Here is a 15,670-nt window from a genome sequence, read left to right on the forward strand (position 1 = left end):
TGAAGGGGCTGTCATGCTTCCAATTTTGCTAACTGCTTCACAGAAGAATGAAGTGATGATCTTCTATTGTCCCCTAAGTAACAAGCTTTCCTCCCCTGGTGCAGGCACCTCCCTGCACAGACCTACTGCTTGATACTCCTGTGAGTGGGGAGAATTGAGTGACTTTCAGAGTCAGAAGCATCTCTGACATTTCAATGCTGCTTAATGCAGAGGTTCACCAACTGGTCAGAGAAGTAGGTGCCCAAGAGTCAGGGTGGAAATGGGAGAAAATCCCCCATATCCTGGCCACTTCCCTCCTACCAGTGGCTCTGCCTGGCCCCTGGAAATCCCCTGCGTTAAGCTGGCACATGTCCCACACCCCTCCAGCTGCTCTAGGGCCCAGGACTCTCTTTCAGGGTGTAGGCAGAAATCATGTGGCTTGGCTGTTCTCTAACTCATGAGTCCTAGTCAATGGGTCTGCTCTGTGGCCAGCTTACTGGAGAGGGCTACATTTTTTTTTTTTTAAATAAAAGATCTGAAGTCATCAATCTGGTTTCCTAGAATTTCAGGCAACCTGGGGAGGGGAGAGGGTTGTGTATGGGAAGAGAAAGGAGCAGGATTCTGAAATGGTGCTGTACGAGCAGCATGCTAATGGAGCCAGCGCTTGGTTCTGTTTAATTGTAAGCATCCTTCCATTGTTCCTCCCTGCACATTAAGTGGGGAGGGGATGCCAGACTGCCACAGCCTCCTCATATCCCATCCACACTGGCTTTCATCCCACAGACTATTTTTGACTATGAACACAGAGCATTTGAATGCCTTTGAAATGAAATGAATGAATAAATAAACAAATAATCTCTCATGGTTTTCTTAAGCTCTCCCTTGAAATGCCGATTGATTCTTTTATTCCTTTTAGCCCTTGTTGTAAGAATAAAAAAAATCTTCCCTGTATCCCAAGGGTTAGCACCTTTAGCCAATGGTGTGGGTAGGAGTGCAGAGAATAAATCTGGGCCTGTTTTGTTCATTTGTTCATCTGCTCTTCTCTCCTCCCTGGAGGCTCTTGGCTTCAGTCATTTCTGTTCCCATCACACAGAAGCTGTAAAGGGGTGCTTTCTTTCTTTCTTTTCTTTGTTAGGGTTCCTCCAGTCACAGAGAGATGCCATTGCCACCACTGTGGGTGTGCAGCCATGGGATGGGGACGGTGGGAGGTTGGCATCTCTATTCAATTAAAATGCTTCCAATTATATCTGACTCAAGACAGGGGAAGCCCAGCTTCAAATCTGAAGAAAGCTGGAACTTGCTTTTTATGACTTGATAAAAACTACTTCTAACAACTACTGAGTAGGCACCATAATCAGTTCTCCAGCTGCCTGGCCATGTGAGCAAGGGTTGGCCTCTCTGCCTCCTTAGAACTTAGTCATTGCACCCATAAAAAGGCAGTCTTTCTGAAAAGGACTACAAAGGGTGAGAAGAAAGCACTGGTAATGGAATGCTAGATCCCCCAGTGGTGAGTGGTTATGCCCCCAGTCATGACCACCTGGCAATGGGTGTCCCTGCAGATTCACCTACACTCTTGGGGAGGGCATGTGGTTGCCCCTCAGCAAGAGCTTTGTGATTCCACCAGCCGAACTGGCCATCAATCCATCAGCAAAGTGCAAGACGGACATGACCGTGATGGAGGATGCTGTGGAGGTCAGGTGAGTCTGGCTTCAGGACTGAGGCCTGCAATTGGCTTGGGAAGCAGAATGAGAAGCTACCTGTAGGTTTTAGGTGCTGGGGAAGGAGTCACAACAAGCTAAAAGGAAAAATTGGCAGGCAGCCTGCAAATTCCCCCTATGTTGTGCCAGGATCTGCTTTTTATCTGGGTCAATATTGCACATCCCAAGGCTCATTCACTGGAAGAAGACATAAAATTAGAGTTTGTAAGCACTTCTCACATACGCTAAGGACTGACAAGCAATAAAATGTTAATTTCCTTGCCCGAGTTTAGTCCTCTTTCTTTGACCAGGCGTTATAGCCTTGGCTCATTTCCTAGATACGGAGAATGCCCATCATTTGTTAGTTCAAGGCTTGGAGTATAGTTGATCTTCAATTTTTATAAGAGAGAGTGAGATCCAATTCAGTTGACTAGATAGGAGCATGGAATGTAATGCCACTTGTTGCATCTGGAATCTCCTTGACTCCTCCCTGCTTCCCACTCTTTCTCCCCACAGAGAGGAGCTGATGACTTCATCCTCCTTCGACAGCCTGGAGGTTCTCTTAGATTCCTTTGGGCCGGTGCGCGACTGCAGCAAAGATAACGGGGGCTGCAGTAAGAATTTCCGCTGTATTTCAGATCGCAAGCTGGACTCCACTGGTTGCGTGGTAGGTCTGCCCTGCAAGCTAGTAGTTTCTGTTTGAGGATGGGGAGGAAAGGCACGGGGGAAGACACAATACAGATACATAGGGAAAAATGTGCTGTGATCCCCAGTTGTAAACACCATTTAGTGTAAATTAGGGATTTTCTCTTGATAAGGATGAGAAGGTAATCATGAATCAGTTAGTCGAGAAGTTGTTATGGAGTACCTACTATGTGCACTATAACTATTCAAGAAAAAATTAGTTGATAAGAACTAAATAATTGCTTAATTGTACGACATTGATTCTAAATGTAATAGAAAATTTTAGGAGAAACCTACCTAAAGCTAGAGTGATGAAAGAAGTAAGTTATGCCAGGAATGGTAGTGAAAAAATAAAAATTAAAAAAAAAACTTTGTCCCCTCTGTGACCACAGCAATGAGCACCTGCTTCTTCAAAGCTGGGCTCCTAAAGTACTTCGTTATCCGCCCTATGGACTCTGTTTATGGTGGCTGACTCACACCTGTAATCCCAGTACTTTGGGAGGCCGAGATGAGAGAGTCACTTGCATCCAGGAGTTTGAGACCAGCCTGGGCAACATAGTGAGACCCTCTTCTCTACAAAAAAAAATGGAATAAATTTGCTGGGCATGGCAGTGTATGCTGATAGTCTTACCTACTCTGGAGGCTGAGGCAGAAGGATTCCTTGAGCCCAGGAGTTCAAGGCTGCAATGAGCTATGATCTTGCCACTGCACTTCAACCTGGGCAACAGAGTGAGACCCTGTCTCTTAAAAAAAATGTGATACTATTAACTAGTAAGACAATTTGGGCTACAGTAGACTGAGCTATCTCCCACATCATGGATGTGAAGACTGAACTGTGCCATGCAGGGAAATGGAGGCAGGAGCAGATGAAGCCTTTAGCTGCTGGCTCCTTTGTGTGGGCCATTCTTATACCCATAGCACTATTGTCTGTTTCCATCCCTCCCTTCTTCGAAGGCAGAATGATGTAGTCCTCAAGAGAGGAGAGGGAATGGGTCAGAGGAGGCAGGGAGGAAAGCCATTCAGATTGACAGCAGAGGAGAGGAAGAGATGATTCACTGGTAGCTCTACTGGATTGGCGGTTGGAGCAGGAGCTTCCAGCTCTGGGGAGGATATGGTGCCCCATCTCTCTTTCCAGTCTGACAGCTGTGCTTTGTGAGAGGACCCAGAGCAGGGACAAGCTGTGAGGATGCTGCGCTGATGCCATCTTTCCTCTCCCCTCTTCCCCATCACTGAGCACCTGTTCTGTTCAGGGAGCTGCTCTCAATCAAAGACGGATATGTGCCTGGTACAGGGTGGAGTGCTGCCAGCCCTAAGGCCTCCCCAGACTTTTACCTATGAGGCAGCAGTTGACAGGAGGCTGATTCATCTGAGAAGGAAGAGAAAATGAAGAAAAAGAAAGGGAGAGAGAGAGAGCACTGAGGGGCAGGTAGGAGGAGAACCTGTGGGTCCATGATAAGGAGGGGAAAGAAGAACAGGAAGGACTGTCAGGAAAATGCAAAGAACAGTGCTCTTTAGGTCAGGTCTCCCAAAGGCAGCCAAGGGGGAAGTTGATGTCCCACAGTGCCACCCTCCCTTTGGCTGGTCCATTCTCACATGTCTTAAGCAATGTGCTCCCAGCTGGGATCCTCAGGAGACAATTTCACTATCTAATGGAGCTCCCAGCTGAGACACTTTTAAAAAAAAGCTATTCAGCTTATATTTCTTCATCCAGATTTGAGCCTTTCATTTCTTATTACTGTCTGGCGTCATTCTAAGTGCTGAAACACTGTGTGTTCATATGTGCACCTCCTTCCCTAGTCTCTGTAGCCACTGCAGTATGGGTTTGAGCATGCACATGCATTAGCAGACAAACAGAGGGTTAGGCTCTCCCTCCTTTGCCACTTCTGTGTCCCTTCCTGAGCCCCTCAGGGTCTGCCTGTCAGATGCCTGCTGTTGGTGATCCTAGCCCCTTTTACTTGGCACGTAGCTATGCTGATGGATTTTTGTACTTTTAACACTGATCTGTGAGACAGAGCTAGCAGGAATAGTTCTGATGAATATGCATTTGCAATAAGGCTGCTGCATTTTAGAATTGGAGCCACTGCAGAAAGTCACCCAGTTATACCAGTACTTGGTATTAGCATAACACTTTGAAGCCACTGGACCACGTGGCTTCTGGAGAAGGAGGGGCAGGCGGATTGGCAGACACACTCGATTTCCTTTTTCTCATTGGCTGGTGAAGCATAGGCTTCCTGAGGCAGGAGGATGGATGGGTGAGAGCTGATTCCCATCATGACACTTGTGACTCCACTGAGAAGGTCAGAAACTTGACCTTGAGCCTGACCCATCTCCAGTGAGCATCGATGCTGTCCTAAAGCTCTGATATATCAGCAGAGTGGTCCCTTGTCATCTGGAAGTGGACCAGGGACAAATGTATCAGCTGAACCACCTGCAGTTTGCAGAGCATTGGCCCACCTTCCTCCTCTCCACGTAAAGTTTACCTTTAGTCCTCTGGGTGCTGAACTGAAAGGCTTCCCAAGAAAGGCCTATTTTTATGAAAGGAGAGAGATAAGAAACTCAGAACACGCTGACTCTTAAGGAACCCAAGGAAGGAGAAGAGATGTGGGCAGAGGCAGAGCATATACCCTTATATTTTCCTGGCTGAATTCAAACCTGACAGGTGGGATTCTTGTTTGGTCCGCATAGGCTGCTCAACCTTCATTCTTTCTAGGAAGCAGGACATGTTTCTCAGTTATGCATGGACTCCCACAGGGTTAATTGCTACACAGTTAATTGCCCTATTGTTCATATAGTCTCTGAGGACGGGAAACAAATATCCGTGAAAGGCACAGACCTGTACAAACCACAGTCACACCATTCCAAGCCAGACTGCCCTCCAGTAGCCACGGATTGCTGAAATTTCATGAGGGTTCCAAGCATCATGGTCAGCTACCCACTGCTGATGACCAGCTCTTACTCATTGTTCTTAGTGTGCAAGGTAAGAGCTGTGTTCCTTACTGGTGATGTACAAGAGCAGCAGTTCTCTGGTCTATTGAGTGAGCCCTATAGGGTCTTTCAAGAGTACTTATAATCTTAGTGCCTCTGTAACAAACTACCACACATGTAGTGGCTGTAAGTTACACATATTTATTGACTTACAACTCTATAGATGAGAATTCAACATGGGTCCCACTGGGCTAAAATCAAAATGCCACCAGGACTGAAATTCTTTCTGGAGGCTCTAGGGGGAATCCATTCCCTTGCCTTTTGCAGATTCTAGAGTCCACCTAGATTTCTTGGCACATGACTGTTCCCCATATTTAAAGCCAGCAACAGTGCATTTTTCTGACCATTTTTCTGTAGCACATCCCCCTCTCTCTCCAATTCTGCCTCCTCTTTCTGCTTTCAAGGACTCTTGTGATTACATTGAGCCCACCTAGATAATCCAGGATAATGTCTCCATTTCAAGATCCTTAATTTAATCACATCTGCAAAGTCGCTTTTGCCATGTGAGGTGATATCTTCACAGGTTTCTAGGATTATGCCAGGGACATCATTGGAGGGAGCAGCCATGGGAGATGGCAGCGGGGATTGGAGCAGGCTTGGCTGACAGGACTTCAGCCACCCTGCTCTGAGCTTTAGCCAGGATATCTTCACCCTTATCAAGTCTATCTATTGAGGTTTCATATAAAATTTTGTTTGAATCTTTGAAAATGATTTCCAATGCAATGAAAAGGAGGAAAACCCATGCTCTAATGCTCCTTCTTTAACTTCACACTCATTATGAAAGTGGCCAAAAAATGCCTTAGCTCTGTAAGACGTAAGAATGTACACAGGTGAGCAGCCTGTGCCATGGAAGGGAAGAAATCGGGTGCCCACTTTCTCATGTATTGAACACACGACCTTCCTTGCCAGAGCATTATGCTCTAATGAGCTTTGAATTACCCAATGACCCTGCCGCCCTTCCCTCCACATGCTATCTACAATGGTTTCCCATGAAATGTGTCATTTCACCTCTACTGGAGCACAGATGTGCGGAGACCATCACAGATTACCATCTCTCTCTCTGTAGGACAGTAAGCAGAAGAGTGTGCCTCAGAGGCTTCCAGAGAAATGGAGGGAGGAAGCTATCACTGCTGAAATATAAATTTAACTCCATCAAACTTTTCCCCTTGGGAGAAGTCCTGCATGGCTTGAGCCTGCATGTCAGAGCCCATCAAAAAGTTTGGGAATCATTATTTGTAAAAGAAGTGAGGTTGCCATTTAGTAAAAGAGAACCCATTTCTAATAGGAATTATAGTTGCATGTCTTATGAATCATCTAAGATAAGGTGAGGCAGGATCAGCTGCAAGAATCTATCACTTTTCTCCCAGAGGCCCTGAATATGTTCATGTATTTATCTCTCATACTCATTTCCCAACAGAGCACCCACTTCATAATCTGGAACGGAAGTATGCATCTTAGTGAGTCTTCGTGAGATTTGACCAGCCTCCTAAGTAATTAATCAACTAAAAATCACTGGTAGGAAAAGAGGGGAAAGATGACAAAGAAAAGGAGTTGAATGGGAAAAATCATTTTAATCTCATTAGCGAATTATGCCTTATACCACTAATAAGTCAAGAAGCCATGAGCATCTCACGAAAGATGATTAACCTTGTGTATTTTAGGGGTCACTGAAATATGAGCTCATTTGCTCAACCTTTTTGTTAGGGGAGGGCTGTTGCCATAATAAATGGAGTTTTCTTCTTAAGCCTGTAGTTTATAAAGTCCCTAGGAATGCTAAATATAACCTATGCAAAGAAGGGTTAATATATGACCTTGGGGGTCTCTCCTGATCAAACAGTTCTCTTTCAAGGAATAAGTGGAGGCATTGTCCAGAGCCAGGAGAAAAGAATATCCAGCCCTTGCAAACAGAAAATGCATGCTTCTCCTGGAGGCAGGATTTCTTTCTGAGAACAGGACTCTGGCAACAAACACTTCTAGGATGAAGGGCATGGTTTGGAGACTCTGGTTTCTTTGTACTTAGCTATAGATTTTGAGGGAATCCAGAGTGTGGATGCAACAGCAGAAAGAAGATTCAGGCAAAAAACAAAACAAATTTATACCTTAGGAAACTCCTTAAAGAATGTGTGTTCGGGTTCCCAAAGGTTAAGAAGAAAATTATTTTGGGTTTTAGCCTTTTTTTTTTCTGGAAATCTTTCTAACATGTTTTACACTGAACTGCAACCTAAGGAAGTTCCAGTGCAGTAGGGATAATTGCATCTTTTTCAGTGATTGAGGATCTTGACTCGCCATCAAGGTCGTCACTCTGGACACTTTATAATGTTTTGTCCTAAAATATTTACACTCAGTATTTTGGTACTTCATGTGTGTGTATGCATGCATGTGCGTGTGTGTGTGTGTGTGTGTGTGTGTGTGTGTGTGTGTTTGAAAAGAGAGAGAGAAAAAAAAAGAAAGAAAGAAAATACTAGGCTGAATCTACAAATCCGTAATTGACCCCAGAGCACACTCTGGGAATTCCTTAAAGCAATCACCAAATCTACAGGATTGCTTTGCTTTGTTGACACATTGACTTTGTTTCTTTAGGGATTCTCATGAATCCAGATTTTATCATACTAGAGAAGCAGCATGGCAGAGTAGATGGAAAACACACACGCTTTCAGGACAGACAATCTAGGCCCGAAGTCTGATCATGCCATTTTCCACCACTGGGACCCTAGACAAGTTACCTCATCTTTCTGAGTCTAATTTTCCTCATCTTTAAATTGTAGAAGATGAAATGTACCTGTGTTATTGGGTTGAAGATAACATATGTAGACCATTCTACACAAAGAATTGCTTAATTTCTGTTAGCTGTTAATACTATTTTTGGCTTTATTGATAAGTAAAAAAATAAAAAACCTGGACAAGACAGCTAACTGTCTTTTCTGCAAGTTTCCTAAGAGAGTATGAATTTCAGCTGGTCCAATTTGGGATAGCAGTGGTCATCTAGACGTTAAAGCCAGGCAAGATGTGGTTTTGGAATTCTGAAACAAAGCCTGCTCATGTTTCATTCAACAAAGTCTTTGTCAAAAATCATGCTTGAAGGAGAACTCTGAAAAAAGCGGGTGGTTGGAAAGATGGAAACTACTGGCTAGTGACTGAGGTAGCTAGGTGGTACAAGGGCTGAAACCATATGAGGTGGGAATAAAAGAAGGACTGACTTTATCTGCTTAATGGCGTCTAGCAAGCTGTCTAGAAGGAGGGAAAAATAAACCAAACTCATGGCAACCAGTGCAGCCCATTCAATTCCAATCAAACTTCCATGTCTTCCAGGTTTCTATTCTGCATCCATGCCTGGGCAGCCGCACAGTGCTGAAGCCAGCTCCCTTCTGGTGGCACATCTGGCCTAACAGCTGTGTGGCCAAGGAATATGATTAGTGGGAGGCTAGCAAAACATGGGGGGCAATCCTCAGCTGCCTCATTTGCTTGTTTACCATCATCTGGAACAGCTGGGTTTGCACAGCACGAGGCAGCCCTTGGAAACTTCTTTAAATGCTGTCACCTTCCAGCACTCAAGCTGCCTTCATGGGGAGAAAGGGAGATGGACCAGGCTGGGAGTCTGGCAGGCCCACAGGGGGCCATTTGTTTGGGAAGTTACAGAATTAGTGTTAGCAAACAGTGCATATCCTGCCTGGTGATGATCTTCAACTAAGAAAGAGGAGGAAGGAGAGGTGAGTTTTCAGAGGCACACCTGCAGCAGCTATGGGCTACTAAGACAAGGTGCTTGGCAGCAAAGAGAAAGTGCAAACCAGGCAGTAGGGAGGGAGGGGAGATGTTTAACACTGTGTTTCATTGAGTTTAGAAAGTTTTGCTTTAGTTTGGTGTTGGTTTTGGAGGAGTGTGTTAACTTGTTGGCGGTATGTATACAGCATAGTCATTAAAAGCCCCAGCATTGGAGTCAGATCTGGACAGACCCCCAGTTCTGCCCGACTCCTGCTGCTTGACCTTGTGCAAGTTATTTACCTGCTTCCAGCCTATTAGAAAGGATTGGCTCTAATGCAAATGTACAGAATCTGTTGCACAAGGAGAAGGTGCAGGATGGGGAAAAAAAGTCATTGACTTTGAAACAGAGCCCAGTGCAGTGAGAAGAGTTTGTGAATTAACTGGCAATGTTAATGGTGTCCTTACCTCTAAATAGGGATAATATAGGGTATTGTGAGATAAAATACCTAAAGTACTTAAGCATAGTGCCAAGCTCCTCATAAGTGTTCAGTAAACGGTGACTACTGTGTAAACGGTTAAGTGTGGTGTGTGCTAATGATGAAGCAGCTAAGTTACGGACTCCACAGCCAACCTACAAAGGGTTCAAGCATGGTTCTGCCAGGAGCAGCTGTGTGACTTTAAGAAAGTGCAACTCTCTGTGCCTCAGTTGCCTCATATGCAAAATGGGGATGATCATACTGCTTACCTCCTGGGGGTGTTGTGAGGATCACATGAGTTAGTGAGCACCTTAGACCACGGCCTGGCATATAATAGGTGATGGGTAAGTGCCGTAATTGCTCACCAAGTCCTTTTGTCTTCTCCTGGGAAAAGACATCCCTTCTTAGATATTCTCTTTGCTATAATTCTTGGGGAGTATATTACTGAGGACAAGGTAGTGCTGAAAAGCTAAATATTTTGCATTAAAAGCATCCAGCCAAATCCAAGTGCAGCACCTGTGGGTGACCATATAGTAGGTACCCTTGTGTCTTAGGTGTCTTCCAAAGAGCATCCCTGACACAGGGAGGTGATGACACAGCTACTCCCACTATGAGAGCAACCCCCCTCTAAGCTTACAGGGAATGTTCACTTCCTCCTTCAGGCTGGAAGCCCTGGCTCAGTCCATTCCCCCCAACACTGCTGTTTGGTACCATTGTTGACAAAGGGCTTTAGACACTTAAAAAACTCATAGTACCACCAAGGCCAAAGAGCAGCACTTCCTTCCCGTAGCCCAGTGGAATCTTTGCAAATGCATTTTCATTCTGGCCCATCACTTCCACTCTCCTGCCAGCCAGAGGCCCATTTGGGAGGCCACTACACCTCGGCTGTGTCTTGCTACAGTGCTCTCTTCCAGCCTTTTTGGAGGAAGTGTCTTTAATGCAAATGTGTGTGATCAGTGTCTAGAGAGAAGAAGCAAGACGTCAAAAAAGGTCACTTGTTTTTAAAAGAAGTCTGCTGTGGTAGGAAATTCATGGATTACTTGCGAATGTTAATAGTTTCAAGGCTGAGTGCTACGAATTGGTGTCAGTGGTTACACTCAGTTCCCAGAGAACTCAGTTCCCCGATTCACGCACGTATGTGGATGCTTTCTGATTGTGCCAGTGCCCATCTGGACTCAGTCCCATGAAGGACAGCTCTGGCTGCTATGACCGCCACATCGGGGTGGACTGTTCCGACGGCTTCAACGGCGGCTGTGAGCAGCTGTGCCTCCAGCAGATGGCGCCCTTCCCGGACGACTCCACCTTGTATAACATCCTCATGTTCTGTGGGTGAGTTGAGCTGCCAGCGAGGCCACCTGGCGTCCATCTGTCCCAGGACGCAGGACTTTCAATGCTAAATCCAGGAAATGTGAGTGAATAGGTCACCCTAGGCCATCCCTTAGTCTCTGAGGAAAGAGACTCTAGGACTTGGGGGGGAACATTTTTAAAGTCGAGGGGGAACATTTTAAAGTTGGGTGGGACCTAAGTCTAGTCCAGCCCCTATAGATGGGGAAACTGAGTCTGGGGAATTTACCTGCAAGGGGAAGTTAACTACATGGTTTACTTAAATCATTCTCCAATTAAACCAGCATTTTCCAAGTTGTGTTTTGAAAGGCTATGTTAATTAAGTGTTTTGTGACAAAAGGTTTTTATTGTTTAAAACTCGGGAAAGAGTGTGCAAAACTAGTCAATTCTCAACAAAGGGGGGTGGTCTTTGGATAAATGGAAACTTTTCTAAATTCTGCCCCCAAAGTCCCAGCACTGTGTGCAGCCACTCCTCCTGAGGCACAGTGATTCCTCCGTGTGAAGAGCCCTTTCTTGCAGGCAGGCTCTCCCACCCACCTCAGTTCATCTCTTCTCGGGATCACTCTGTGAGGGAGCAGGGCAAGCAATGCAAACCCATTTTACAGATGGAAAAACTAATGCACAGTGAGGTTAAGTGACTCCCTCAAAGCTGGGAAGATGGTGAGTGAGAAGATTAGGACTAGATTCAGGCCCTCCCTGATTTTTCAAAAGTTCTGTGGTTCTCTGGAAATTTAAATTTATACTGCTGACTGGAATTATATTTAAAGACATTTTATGCTATATTTATAAAGTAAACAAAGATTCAGCTATTCTTCTACAGCCATAGTTAGCTTGTCTATCCTTCCCCCACTCTCCATTCTCCCCCCTCTCCCTCCCCTCCCCTCTCTCTTCCGACCTGCTAAGGACAGAACTTACTTTATGCCACAAACTGTGCCGACCACTGAGCTGCAAAGATAAATAACATATAGTTCTTGCCCTCAAGGATCTCACAGTCTGATAGGCTTGCAATGATAATCAATGTTTATAGTCATAAAACTAGGCTGGATTGTTGCCCAAAGCCAGTGCCTGCTGAATAATCATGTAATGTTATTTTATTGTGTTTCGTTTTATTTCTTTGTAATTGAGCCATTTTCACATTCAGTTTCTTGTAAACTCTCATACCACAAATGGAAGCTTGCTCTATATCTTAATATTCTCTGTAACGTTATCATTAGGGTTGACCCATTTCAATTAATAGAGGTCAATTCAGCCAAAGTTATATAAATGTATTTATTTAATAAACATATATTTGAGCACCTACTTTGCACAGAGAACCTTGGGTGTCAGGTGTTGGAAAAAGAACAGGATACCCGACCTGATCTTTCCCCTCAAAGGAGTTTACAGTGGGACACATGGTCAGGAGAATGAGGAAGATGAGGCAGTGTGAAAGGGGAAGCTGTCCAGATGTTCAAGGTGGACTGAGAGGGAACCAGCCAGCTTCAGAATTCTTCTTAGAAACACTGTGCTATTGCTCAAGGAAGGAACCACTTCACTATCTTGTCCCAGACCTAAGCTGGTGCCATGGAATCCTCTGGGAATCTTGAGTCACATCTATTTCCTGGACTAATGTAGTAGGACCTGGACTGGATTTCTTCCCTGTTTCAGTAAGAATCAGACACATGTGTGTTTAGCACTATCCAAGGTACTATATATAGCCTGCCGAAGAAGTCCTTGATTTGAGATTCTTATATAAAGACCAAATCACATACATTTATAATTAAAGAGCTCTAATCACACCTGTTCACACAAATATATAAATGGTAAATGGAAAAAGCAGTTAAAGGTGTATGAACATGGGCCTCATTTGCACCTCTACTTCTACAAATAATAATATTTAATGAACACTAGCTATGTGTTAGGCACTGCATCAGCTCATTACATGCAGTCTCTCGATCTTCTCAACAACCCAGTGAAGCAGCTACTTTTTTCCCCTTTCTACAGTTTTGGAAACTGAAGCTCAGAGAGGTTAATCAGCTGGCCCAAGGTTTCCCTGTAAAGGACAAAGTCACTGCTGTTACAATATTGCTTCTCGCTATATTATTCCTTGTTCTTCTACATAAGACAGAGTTCTTTATCTTATTATAACAATGACTGTGGATAGGAATAAAATGATGTGCTTTAATATCATGAGCATCTTTAAATTCTAAATTTGGTTTATGTCCAATGAGAGACCCAGATTAAATCAATATTCTTTTTTAATGACAGCCTTATGAAAAAAGTTCTTACTTTAGCTAAAAAATGTAAATTCTTCTCACTATAACTACAAATAAGGTCCAATTAATGACTTATGAGTTGCTGACCCATATTTACTAACATTGATATTGCTTTTCCATCCTAATGAGGAGGATGCCAAGGAAGCAGTTGTTGGTTAATGGTGCACATGGCATTCACACTGTGTGCCCTAGGGTCTATTTAGTTCAGGAAGGCTACTCCTAATGGAGGAGGAGTTTTTATGGGTTGATATTGTGTTTGGATACATTCAAACAGAACAGTGCCAGGAGATGATAAATCTTTCTAATTTCTTAGTTGACTTATCATAGGACCAGATTATAAAGTTATTAATTTCTTTAGCACGGTGTCATTCCTTTTGCTGCCTTATTACCCTTCAAACAAATGCAGGGTCTGACCATGTAGATGGTTCTTAAGAAAAGCTCTAGAATATCTTGGATTTAAATGTGCTAACTCATTTGCAAGCTTATCTTCAGTGATTCTTACCCTGACCTATTTGGGTAACTGTACAGTTATTAGAGGAGAGGCTACTCTAAAGTTCTGACAGCACTTCTCTGCACAGCAAAGGTGAGAGATTTAGTCTGATCACATGATGAAAGGAGCCTCAGTTTACAGGCTTAAAAAAACAATGAGTGAAAATCAAATTGGAATATAACTTGGAAATCTAATCTTTGGTGATCCAACATGCTGTCAAAGGCATTTCCTCCCAATATACGGGGTTGACTTGCCTGCATGGGTCATTGATGGAATAACTTCTTATATTGAGCTCTCCTCTGTGCTAGGTGCATCGAGGACTACAAGCTTGGTGTGGATGGACGCTCTTGCCAACTCATCACGGAGACCTGTCCAGAGGGAAGTGACTGTGGGGAAAGCAGGGAGCTTCCCATGAACCAGACCCTCTTTGGGGAGATGTTCTTTGGTTACAACAACCATTCCAAGGAAGTGGCTGCCGGACAGGTGCTGAAAGGAACATTCAGGTAAACCTCATATACATAGAACTGATTGTTCAAGGCTGTTGGTGGACTTTCTCTAAAGAGTTTGCACTAGCATAAAGCTTTATATCTTGGAGCAGGGTAAATATGATATGTCTAAAGGGATAGACTACATTCTTACCCTTGGTCTTCTCCAAGTCTACATTCCTTCTTCCAGAATCCAAGAACCATGCTTAGTTTGGTTTAACAGTAGAGTGTTAAATGAGATTTTACTTTGCCCAGGCAGGGACTGGAAGATTTTGCATGGAAGCCCACACGAAAATGCTCAAGCTCCATTTCCCTATGAATGGAAGAATCAGTGTGTGAGTCAGTCTAGAACAGCAGTCTTCACAGTGTCATCCAAGGATACCTAAGGGTCCCAGGAACCCTCTCAGGGCATATCCAAGGTCCTGCCTTTTCCAACTACAGAAAAGCTGAATTTTCTTCCCAAACAAGATATTACCGTAAATTGAATTCAGATATGAGAATCCAGCTATCTTCAATTGTTAGATATTTTTTAAATTTGCAAAAAATATAAAATATTACTTCTCTCATGTTTTATAAAATATGTTAATATTGAATGAATTCATTGTTTTTATGTGAATTAAATTTTTAAAATTTCTATTTTAATTTCTAATATTGTACATATTGATAGACATAATTGGGCCTTTTTATATAAATATAATAAAGCTACTTGGGGCTTTCAATTATTTTTAAGAGTGTAAATGAATCCTGAGAATAAAATGTTTCAAACCATTGATTTAGAATATTTCTAGGTGGTTCTCCATTCAATGCCTGTCCCTGTTCTGCCTTGGACTATTTAAATACATCTTCTTAGAACCCATGGGAAAATATTTTCTGGGAGATGATGAGGAGGAAGAGGAGGAGGAGGAGGAGGATGTCAGTATTATGATATGGACCAGCAGTTGACAGCAACCTGGGCCTAGACCCTCATGAGCAAACTGATAGTCAATTTTCAAGACAGTTTTTGGAATCAGCTGCTTTTTCTGTTGTAGACAGGAGACATTACTAACATTTCCCCTTTTAGCCTGGGAATTGGTTTGCCAAAGGCAAGAAGTGAGGTGTCATCACTAATCTAGTGGTGGCTGAAGTCTTCACTGTAGTCTAGAAATGAGACTGACTCTGCCTAGATCTTGTCGAGAGGAGGTCAGGAAGTAGGGACTGAATTGGGAAAGAGGGAAGCATATTCTTTACCCTTTTGGTAGATCTTTTCAGCTGGTTTATTTCCCATTTCCGCAGCCCTCACCCCACCAATCATACCCATTACGTCTTACTCCGACATGTATTTACAATGCGGTTCAGGGTGAGGGGAACTTCTTGGTTCAGAAAGAATTTTACATTGGGAGGCCATTTACTGTGGCTCACGCCTATAATCTCAGCACTTTGGGAGGCCAAGGTGGTGGGTGGTTCGCTTGAGCTCAGGAGTTTGAGACCAGTCTTGGCAACATGGTGAAACCCCATCTCTACAAAAAATACAAAAAATTAGCCAGGTCTGGTGGCACATGCCTGTAGTTTCAGTTACCTGGGAGGCTGAGGTGGGAGGATC

At 43.8% G+C, this 15,670-nt stretch overlaps 1 protein-coding gene across 1 annotated transcript in view; it reads left to right on the forward strand.

Moving 5' to 3' along the window:
• The window catches only part of ASTN1 (astrotactin 1), a 303,780-nt gene that overhangs the window by 204,903 nt on the left and 83,207 nt on the right, over positions 1-15,670 (forward strand). Inside the window, exons 10-13 of the mRNA XM_003824689.5 lie at positions 1,539-1,676; positions 2,193-2,343; positions 10,683-10,849; positions 13,915-14,109. Coding sequence (XP_003824737.3) covers positions 1,539-1,676; positions 2,193-2,343; positions 10,683-10,849; positions 13,915-14,109 — 651 coding nt within the window. The remainder of the gene's footprint in view (positions 1-1,538; positions 1,677-2,192; positions 2,344-10,682; positions 10,850-13,914; positions 14,110-15,670) is intronic.

The sequence above is a fragment of the Pan paniscus genome, chromosome 1 (assembly GCF_029289425.2).
Source record: "Pan paniscus chromosome 1, NHGRI_mPanPan1-v2.0_pri, whole genome shotgun sequence".
Classification (NCBI taxonomy): domain Eukaryota; kingdom Metazoa; phylum Chordata; class Mammalia; order Primates; family Hominidae; genus Pan; species Pan paniscus.